This window comes from Papilio polytes, unplaced genomic scaffold (genome assembly GCF_000836215.1).
Source record: "Papilio polytes unplaced genomic scaffold, Ppol_1.0 DF823510.1, whole genome shotgun sequence".
NCBI classification, from domain to species: Eukaryota; Metazoa; Arthropoda; class Insecta; order Lepidoptera; family Papilionidae; genus Papilio; species Papilio polytes.
In genome coordinates this window covers 2157013-2168095 of record NW_013525694.1, presented here as the reverse complement: position 1 = coordinate 2168095, position 11083 = coordinate 2157013, and the positions used below count along the sequence as shown (strand labels likewise).

At 37.7% G+C, this 11083-nt stretch overlaps 2 protein-coding genes across 6 annotated transcripts in view; both read left to right on the top strand.

The window, feature by feature from the left end:
- LOC106104531 (leucine-rich repeat-containing protein 16A-like) overlaps positions 1–1562 on the top strand; it is a 15428-nt gene extending 13866 nt beyond the window's left edge. The window contains exons 16-17 of the mRNA XM_013284608.1: positions 497–632; positions 1295–1562. Coding sequence (XP_013140062.1) covers positions 497–632; positions 1295–1562 — 404 coding nt within the window. The remainder of the gene's footprint in view (positions 1–496; positions 633–1294) is intronic.
- On the top strand, positions 7–10273 carry LOC106104634. 5 transcript variants are annotated; one of them, XM_013284732.1, is made up of 12 exons: positions 7–632; positions 1295–1484; positions 2008–2144; positions 2861–2981; positions 3993–4164; positions 4594–4665; positions 5243–5459; positions 5878–5924; positions 6008–6100; positions 6954–7040; positions 9283–9315; positions 9546–10273. In XM_013284732.1, exons 3-12 carry the CDS (start codon positions 2032–2034, stop codon positions 9560–9562), a joined length of 972 nt encoding a protein of 323 aa, XP_013140186.1. In that variant the 5' UTR covers positions 7–632; positions 1295–1484; positions 2008–2031; the 3' UTR covers positions 9563–10273. The 5 variants fall into 5 exon arrangements, with proteins under 5 accessions (XP_013140186.1, XP_013140189.1, XP_013140187.1 ...); XM_013284735.1 differs by lacking the exon at positions 6954–7040; XM_013284733.1 differs by lacking the exon at positions 9283–9315.
- Positions 10274–11083: the final 810 nt, after the last annotated feature.

The following is an 11083-nucleotide window of genomic DNA, read 5'->3' as shown; positions in this document are numbered from 1 at the left end:
CCCCCCAACATTCCTCTATACGTATAATCAAATTGGAGTGTCTCTTTGTAATATCAAAAGAAAAGTTCCAGATTTCGGGAAGATGATGAATTTGCGTTGCTGATAACGAAAATCGCAATTTAAAAATCTTTGTCTGTCAGTGTCAAGCCGCGTTTGTTCCGGTTAATCTTCGAAACGGCTAGGTCGATTTCGTCCGGACTTTCACTGGAAGGTAGCTGACATGGACGGGCATATTATAGGCTGCTTTTTTAATTCCGCTCTGTCAAAATGGCTACCGGACCGCTATCTGGAACGGGGGGACCGATTTGGACGGGACTTTGACTGAAAGATGCACGCGTGAATGTGATAGATGACTTTTTTTTTAAATTGGGGCTAACGAAGTTTGCGTTCGACAGCTCTTTTTGTTATATGTATAGATAGCTAGATATAAATAAATAAAAAAATATGTTGGAAAGTCTTATACAGTTAAATGTTTAGTTTCCGTGTGTCGGTGCAGGGCTGACGGACATAGCGACGGCGCTGCGGCGGTCGGTGAGCGTGCGGCGCGTGGAGTTCCCCGGCTGCGACGCGGCGGCGGGCGGCCGCGGCGCCAGCGAGCGCGTCGCCACGCTCTGGCGTGATCTACACGAGCGGTACTTGCACTGGCCCTTGTCCCTACTGCTCCATACATTTCTATCAGCCGTCATATCCGAATCCACTTCCTTATGCATATCCTCTTTCACACAATCCATCCATACTTACTCCGGTCTTCCTGTACCTTTGTAATCGTCCACATAACAAATACATTATTTCTTACTGAATGCGCGGTTCGCACTTGTCCAGTACAGTTCACTAGTGCTCATTAACTGGACTGCCAATAAACTAGCACAGTGCGAACACTAACACGAGTATGTTTATCTTTACCGTAACAAAATTGCAAAACACACTCATATTTGGGATAGAACCTGGACGTATAGAGAAACTTCGGTGATATCGAGCGCTTAACAAATGCGTGTTTTGGTTCGTTCACTAGCCGTTGCTCGCGACTTCCGTGTGGCAATAAAAAATACAGCCTATGTTACTGTATAATAACATATCACAGTAGTTTTTGAGTTATTATGGTAAATACAAAAATATAAATCTTTCCTTTTGTACTAGATTGTATAAGAAAAATAAAGATTGATCATAATAATAATAATAATAAACATTGAATCATATCAAAAACACATTGAAACATAATAAATACTTAAATAGAAAGGAGACAAAAATAAATTTGAAGTATGAGTAATAAGCATGTGTATGTGTATGTGTGCAGTTTGTCGAGCAACAGCACGTCTGGCGTGTGCGAGCGGCTGCGCGCGCTGGCGCTGGAGCGCGCGTGGGCGGGCGGCGCGGCGGCGGCGCTGGCGGCGCAGGCGGCGGCCGCGCTGCCCCCCGCGCCGCTGCCCGCCGCGCTGCAGCGCGCCGCCGCCGCCGCGCACCTCCTGCTGCACCAGTACCTGCAGGTAGCGCTGCACACGACTATACCGCATCACATACAGTCTGTTCAATCGCATCACATTATAAAAACTCTATTTTATTAACATTTCTGATTCTATTCTAAATGTCAAATTCAAATGCACAAGTATAGATGTAATGTCGGTCACTCAAATACTATCATGGCACCCGTCCACGGACGAAGCCGAGATGGTGTTTACGACTTCATTCGCGTGGAATTTTTTTTTAAAAAAAAAAACAAAACTATGTAGCTTATGTGTTCTTTATAACTATCCTCTACATATGTGCCAAATTTGCATCTAGATCCGTTCAGCCGTTTAGGCTTCAAATTGTAACAAACATCCATCCATCTAAACTTTTGCATTTATAATATTAGTAAGATAGACCAACTATTACATATACCAACTACTTCGATAATGGTGATTTGAATGTGAAACCAAACAGTATTGTTGAAAGACAATCGGTTAATGCACAAGAATATAGCATTTTTTGTGTACATTCAGTTCACTTGTTTCCTGTACGTGCACGCAGCGCTGCAGCGAGGTGTTCGCGGCGATGGGCGGGGCGGGGCAGGGAGCGGGGGCGGCGGGCGCGGGCGAGCTGGTGACGCTGCAGGCGGTGCGTGACGCGATGGCACCCTGCAACACCACGCTGCAGGAATTACTCAAGTAAGTGTACATCAGAGATTAAAAAATATAGAGTAGGCATGGACACTTCCCTTGAAATATTTTCACATAATTGCCAATAGGTGTCATTAAATAATATTTTAATTAATGACACTGTTTAGTTGATTTAATTACAAAAAATGGAGATTATAATAATTTTCTAAAATATTTTATATGTTGTCAATACAAGTACAAAAGATGGCACTAATTTGACAACTGATCCTTTCAGAGAAAGTACCCGTGAAGAAATGTTGTTCACTATGCCTAGTCTGTATATTCCTTAAATGTCTTTGTAAATATACATATATACACATATGGGCACAGTAAATAAAAATAATCACATCGTTGAAAGTTTATTTTTTAAATATGTCTACTTTCGGGCTGAGTTACCAAGTGGACTTAATTTTAATTTAACAAAAGACGAGAATACATATTCCAGTGAAATAGAGTATTAGGTACTAAGACATTATCATGTGCTACTGACGAGTATTACATTTGCGAGTAAAATTCACAAGACCATACAAGAACATTTAGTATGCGTGTCGTTGAGTTGGCACGTCGGACAGAAGTGTGTCTTTGGTGTCGACGTGCCAACTTAAAAGTTATACAAAAACTATACTCAACTGAAATTTATCTCATTCATGTCGAATATATTAAATTGACACCTATATTGTAAATACGCGATAGTAGTTTAAGTAATGTTTTTATACATATTTCAGTGAGGCGGTAGAGAGTCTCGCGCTGTCGGCGTGCGAGAGCGTGGACAACGCGGACTCGGAGCCCGCGCCCAGCGCAGAGCCCGACATGCCGGACCTGCTCACACCCATCTCACATTCGGGCGTGAGTATACAACTGTACAATAAATAATCTGTGCTCTTATATGGTTGGTTACCGTTTCTACTAATCTTACTTTTTACTAATATGTAATGTTTCTATGAGTTTGTAGCCTAACTCTTACGTTACTCTCAAACAGATACGTCTTAATGAAATTTGGCATAGACGTAGAGAGTCTAGAAGAACATATAGGTTACTCACTTTTGTTTTTCTCTTATTCCACGCGGGCGGAGACGCACGCGAAAGCTTACTAGCTTTATATACTTATCATAAAAGATTTTTTATTTAACTTTTTACCACTAAAAATGTAACTGAAACGACCTATATTGAAGATCTCTCGTATTATCATATTTAATGTTATTTCTATTTGTCATGCAAAGAAATTGGATTACTTAAACTTGGTAAGCAATACATATTTATTTAATACTTCTACTCCTTTATTAAACAAAAGAATTTTAAATAATATATAGACCAGGCATAGTGAACAACATTTTTTACCAGTATTTTCTCTGAATACACATAATAAAAGTGTAAATAAAGCTGCAGCTTTTGTTATCAAATAAACTAAACAGTGTTGCAGAACAAAATATAAACATATAAACATATAAAATTAATTTAATGACACGTATTGTCAATTAATTTTTAGTTTGTATAAAAAGTTACAATTAATTAATTGCCTGTAAGAGATTGCTCATATCAATGAGGCCGCCCTTGTGTAAATATTGTAGTATATAGTATATTTGTGCAAAACGTATTAATTGAATACAAAACAAGTATTGACATGTGGTTTTGAAGAGGATTATATGTAAAATGTTTCAAGTGTCTTATGCCTTCTCTATATATTTGATGATGTCTATGTTGCAAACGCATCAGCTATTGCAGAGGTTATAGGCAGCGATCGCTTCGCTAGTTAGGCAGATTCAAGTGGCCCCTTGCTCGCCACCTTATATAATAAAAAACAAAGTGAAAGGGATGGCAATATACTATGTGTGTGTGTGTGTGTGTGTGCGCGCGCAGGCGACGCCGCTGGGGCTGCGGCGGCGCGAGCGCGTGCGGCGCGTGCGGCCCAAGTCGGTGGCGGAGCAGCAGTGCAGCAGCAACGAGATGCTGTCGCTGCCGCCGCTGCACGCGGAGGCCGCGGACGCGCTCGCAGACCTGCCCGCGCACACGCTCAGGCATCTCGTTAAAGGTATTAAAAAAAAAACATTTTCCGAACTTTTTTATGTTCAATTTTATATTTAAGAAATATATATGTATAACCAGCTGCTATAACTGAACTGAAAGCAACTGAAGATCTTCATTTGAGAAAACTTAAAATAAATCAAATACTATTGTATCATCACCATTTCATTATTTTTATTCGATCATATTTTTTTATTTGAATACGATGAGTGAGTACGCAACAAACTTACACACATACACACACGTATACCCATGCACACAAATACTATTTCACAGTAAGTACCTGTTACCTAGACTAAAATAAGGCATTGTTTCCGGTAATATAGGTTTCGACCTATCACAGGAGACAGGGATCCCAAAAATTGTGCAATTTTGTGTAATAATATAGCTTTTTTAATTTTCATTAAAATTAATATAAAACGCTTATTAATTTCAGGTCGTCCACGCAGAGCGAAAACCCGCGCCCCCTCTCGACCTATCACCGATCAATCACAAGACATCGATGAAGGTACAGCTTATTATTATCTAATACCGTCTTTAGATTAGAGGCCTAATTTTAGTATGTTTCTCTTCCCATACGCACATTATAAGGTTGGGAAGGTAAAGTGGATTTGACGGCCAAAAAGACGCATTGGAAGGGGATTATCCTCTTTATGTGCGTATTGATTGTAGACAAACCATCCCCAATTGCGGATGTCTATGTCGCTTCGCTTTTCAGCGAATTCAGGTGGTCACTTGCTCGTTTGTCACCTTATCATATAAAAAAGATTGCCGTTTTCTCATTAAGGATTATTATTGCGGCATACTTACTACGGAAGAAAATTAGTACTGCTCTGTAGGATTGGCGCAACACAAAATTATCGGTATAAAAATCCCTTCCCTATCTGACAGCTGACCAACGTGATGAGATGTATTGTAATAGCACGCCATTCTCGCGGGATTATTAGCTCTGAGTGTTAAAATTAATTACGATAGTAACAACTGTATAAATTGTTAAAAATGCTGGGTCAGAGGGGTACGATGTAATTAGTTTACATGATAACATTGGTATTTAGTTGTCATGTGTGTTATGTTTGCTTGGTCAGGTCTGGAGGAGTTCTGGCGCACGTGCCGCACGCCGCCGGGCAGCGAGGAGGCGTCGCTGTCGGCGCGCACGCCGCTCACCTCGCGCTCGCTGCACTCGCTCTCCTCGCTCGCCTCGCCCTCGCCCTCGCGCGCCTCGCCCTCGCCCTCGCCCTCGCCCGCCTCGCCCTCGCACTCGCGCGCGCGCCACTCGCCCACGCTGCAGCGCGACGACACCATGTACGTCACCACTCACACTGTGTCACCACAACACTACCTTTCACACGACGGCAACCATGTAAAAAACAAAAGATAGTAAGCCTATGGATTCTTTGCCAAACATCGAGATCCGTTTAGCAGTTAAGGCTACAATCCCTAACAAATAGCCATCTAAATTTACGCATTTATAATATTAGTAATAATTAAGATTAGCAAAACGTTAGTGTTACAAACCAATACACATTTTTTTTTGTTGTGTTGTTTTTAGTGTTATTCCATACATAGTTTTGTGATATATTCTTATGTTGTATTGAAAATGTACAGTTATAAATGTACCCTTCAACAACACTCTTATATAGTTGGATTTACTTATTTGTATTGTTGAAGAATTATGTCAAAATTTTAAACTGCGTAATTTACGTAACTGAAAATGTTCCAGGTATAGCGTGACGTCAGGAGAGAGCACACCAGTATTATTGGAATGTGGTAAGTGATATACAAACTTATACACATTATCATGAACCCGACTTTGTCTTGAATTGCGTATTAAGAAAAACTTGTACGAACAGAAGTATCACGCTGCAAATCGTCAGACAACGTGGGCACGCGCGCGCCCACCACACCGCCGCCATCTCGCTCCTCCGACAACGTTAACACCATGGGTGAGATCATCACTGCCACCTTGCCATCACCATTGTCATCATCACCTTGCCATCATCACTATTGTCATCACTGCCTTGCCATTCTCACTGTTCACTTGCTACAATACTGTCATGCAACATTCCATTGGTACAAGTGGTTACATGTTATCTTATATGTATTATTAACACTCTGATTACATACAGCCAATACTTTTAAAATCATTTATTGTAAAATCTATATCTATACTAATATAATGAGGAACAATTTGTATTTTTGGATTTTTGTATGTGTTGAAATTCGTTTTAAAAATGCTATACGCCGGCTTCGAAAGCACAAACGACGGCTTGTGTCAATTGTGAAGCTAAGCGCTACTGTGATGTATTACTAAAGCAATAACAGTTAACTAAGGCTCTTATTTTAAGATTTATCGTACTAAGTCCATAAGGGAGACCACTTAAGGACTTTGGTACTCTAGTACTACAAAAAGATTAGTAAAGAAATATGAATTAGCAACACATTATGTAACTAAGTAATGAGTAAGATTGATTTGCATTCACCTAGTATAGACTAACATTTAAGATACTCTATATTTTTCATAAAAGTAACAAAACATTTCACTATACTTTTCTCTTGGGCTAATTTTATTTGGAGTTGCAATTCATCATAAGTGTTTAATGGATATGGAATAATAAAGATTAATGTAAGGTGCTGTTCTTGCTTTGTGTGAGGTATACGCGTTGTGACGAATGCATTATGACGTGGCGCGTTGTGACGTAGAGCGTTGTGACGTAGCGCGTTGTGACGTAAGCGCGTTGTGACGTAGCGCATTGTGACGTGGCGCGGTGTGACGTAATGCGTTGTGGGCGTATGTAGGCAACGGGTGCGTGCGCGGTGCGGGCAAGGCGCGGCCGTGGTCCGTGGCCGGCGTGAACGCGGAGCCCGCCGCCGCCTGCACCACAGGTACGACAGCTTCACACGCTTGCTAACACAAACACTGCCAATACACCTGGCTACACAATATAGCCATAACATTATGCGCGGTTCACACTATGATAGTTGCGATGGCCAGCCATCGTTTGTATGGACTCGCTAGTGCTAGACGTTCACACTGTTCCAGTCGATCGCCAGTCCAGTTGAGCGCTACTGGTCAAATGTGAACCGCGCATTATCCTGACAGTTTATATAAACATAAACAACAAATAAATAATAATAAATGAAACTTATATAATTATGTCAAAGTTATGTTAAACCTCTTATTACACTACTTTTCATATAAAAATCGAAATATGACAATATCGTTTTGATAAATGTCATGTTAGTTAAAACATCACGAGTAACTAAATTAAATAATTAGGCACGTTTTTATGTGCTTTTTTTGCAAAGATAGTTAGACATCACTATTCTTTTGATAACTCTGAACCAATCGAATTTTTCGTTGTTCACATTAAAGCGACCTGAACTTATATACTGGACATTGAAGTCACAGTGGCCGGCCTCGTTATAATCCCATGGAAGAGATTTTGTGATTTTTTTAGCTTTCGTTTTTTATTGTCGTTTTTTTTATCTTATAACTAGAAGAAACGTTTAAAAAATACATGCATGTTCTCTATTACATAATAAGTGTAGCAATAACAATTTTCTTTTATTAACACATTTATTTCAAACCTTCGTATAATTTTACTTCTATTTACAAATCAAGTAACACTATGCATGAAGATTCATGTTACGATGCCGCACTTGTGCCTTTGGCACGTTAACTCATTAATATTAACCGTTTAAAAAAACAAGCACTATGCACTGGCACTTCGAATTAGGACTCAATAGTGTAATAATTTATTAAAATCATAAAATTGAAATCCCAGTCTAGTTATTTAAAGACAATGCTTGACATTTCGTGTTGCAACATTATTGTTGAATTTTATATCTATAAAGAACGAGGTATCGGAAGAACGAAATGAAGAATTTCATTCTCATTCATTTGAAAACAAAACAAGCATAATCGAAGATTTTGAACTGACTTAAGGTTTTAATATGTACACAACAATTGAATCCTTTGTAACTAATCCATTCTCTGTTTGTGTCATAAATGTGTATAGTGCGTATGTGTGGAGGGTTGTTGTGACGGTGGTGGTGGTCGACAGAGGGCGTGGAGGCGTGCGTGGGCGGCAGCATCGTGGGCATCACCCCCGGCGCCGCACTAACCAGTAACCAACTTTCTGACGCTATTCTGTACTGACCGCGCTCTGTATGTGCCGTGTCGTGCCGTGTCGTGCCGCCTGCAATACGGTAAAATGCTCGCATGACGCTTTACATGTCTAGATACTTCCAGAATGTTCCAGTTTGAAATTCAAAAGTGAAGACATTTTCGATCTCACCTGACCCTGACTTTAATAGAGAACCTTTCAGTGTACTTTAACAGTCTGTGCATAACTTGAACGGGTTTTTACAATATTAGCGAGGGATTTTTATTTTTTTGACACTTGACTGAACACTGAAAAAACTTGAATATGTGATGTTAAGAAGCTCCAATTTAAGATATAACAGCTTCACTTTTGGACTTCTGATTAGATATCTGGCGGACTTTTGGTTGTTACATTTTACTTTCTATTGAGTCATTTTCGAGTATTTCAGAATAAAAAAATAATATCAGTTACCAAGACCATGTTCCAAGCATGCTATTGCACGGGATAAAACAATCATTCGTAAGTAACTAATGTGTAAAATGCATGATTTATATTGTACATCTACAATACGGTACCAAATCTTAATGTTACGGTTTAATTTTCGCTATAGAAAATGTACCTCTAGGCTAGCTTCTAAGAGCAAATTTGATTGTTAATAAAAATAGTTCTTAGTTTTCTTTGTATTTTTATACAACTTTTAATTGACCTTTACCTTACGAGCTGTAACACAAGTCACTATAGTCAATGCTAGTTAGTAATTAACTTGTTACCGTGGTTTCCAACTGCGTAAACATACAAAGAATATATTGTCAATATCCAGTGGAAACCCACGAGTGTAGATTTAAATATTAATTAACTACAGAACTGCATGAATGATGTAGCTAGTTTTAATATAGTAAATACCGTAACTTTTATTGAATGTATCTTTGTTAATTTTATATAATGGCTTAAAGTAGTAACTTGATATTATATTTGGTAAGGATTTTGTACTTGACTAATATATATTTTTGTAACAACAGGCTCAATGTTACGAGATCATCCATTGACACCAGGTTAGATTTTTTTGAACATGTATTTCATATTTTTAAACTTTCATTTACTAATTTAATCAGTTGCACTTTTTACATCATTGGTTCGTCCTGCACATTACTTAAACTATATTTATAACATCACCTTAATAAATTTATTTAACAGCAATATTATGTATCTTTAGCTTTTATATTTATTCCCCATTATTATTAAATAGACAATAGAAACTGTTACATTGATTTTTTAATTCCAGAAGGCGCGGAGTCGTAGACGTCAGCCAGTCGGATATATCCAAGTGATAAGATGAGCAGGGTTTTATGTCCAAGTGTAAACGATTATGTGGATTGTATTCACCGAAGCTCACAATTGTGCCAGTTAGAATTGTAGACGATTTAGACTAGTTGGCTCACACAGCTGAATACTTTGACCAGGGCTGACTCTGACAAGTGTCTAGCCATCGGTAATAAGAGTGGCAACCCTAAGCCAGATTCATTTTAAGTCGTCCCCGCATGAAATATCTTTTATTCCCCTAATGAGGAATAATAAGAATTTAAAGATCTCGCTCTTACTTGATAGAAGGCAACAGATTTATTAAACGAAGTCAGGTATTAGATTCTCGAAAGTTCTATTGGAAAATAGTTTTTTGACAATCCAAGTCTTCAATGTTACAATGTTTTATTCGTAATATATGATCTATCAATTATCTTGGATAGCAATAAAGATGTATTCGGTTTTTACATTTTTAATATTGAAGCTATTGCGTCGATAAACAGTAAATGGTACTAATTTTAAATTAATTAATGGTTTTTATATGAGTCATAATAAAGTCATAAATTTAATAGTTTGTAAGTTTGAAACATTTATATAATCATTTCATGTTTACTGTGATTCATTTAGTATTAGATGCATTTTTTATTTAGTGACCGTGGTTTTGTAACGAAATCATTATTTATATAATTTAATTGCTTGTTTTTATGTACACGGTGTAAATCATATTTATTTGGATTTTGTGTAATTGTTAATTTTCATAATCAATTTTTATATTTAATCTTAGTTATTACTATTACATTATGTATGAACTAATCCATAGCGAATTTTATGAAAGACATTTCTTGCGAACTGTGATTCACAGCATATTTTCTATTTCAAATTATAGACCTTTTGTTATATCTAGTGTTAAAGTAGTTCAGAATAATTACATCACATTTAGAGGATTATTAAACTTTATTGACATCTTTTTTAATGTAAAATTCATAAATGTTACGTCTAAAATCTTTTCTGTCAATGGTGCTTTAAAGTTTTCATGCATGTCTAAAAAACATTTTTATGTTTGCGAATTTATAACTTGGTTAAACCCTCAAATAACAGTGACTTTTTAAAAAATCCTCTAGTAATTAGTTTTTTTAATATAGTAACCTAGTCATATGGCCTATGATTGCGGGTTAACTGCTGAAACTAGATATATAGTCATCTTTTTACAATGGAAATAAAAGGGATGACTATGTTACAGTAGAAACCCCCACAGTAACAATACGCACAAAATTATTTGAACTCCAAACGTGATACGTTGTTCATCAGATCTAAAAACTATTGTAGAATTCTTCAAATTCATACATTCCTTGATATGTACAGTGTTCGAGTGTGGATTGTGAAACAGGTGTGATTTTAATGTAGTTCAAATAAAATGGATTTTAGTGTAGAGTAGTACCGAGGTGGTGTAATGTTCAATTTTAATAAATGGATATGGTAAGATAGACCGCTCTCCCCATAACTTTAAGTGTTCATTAGAAT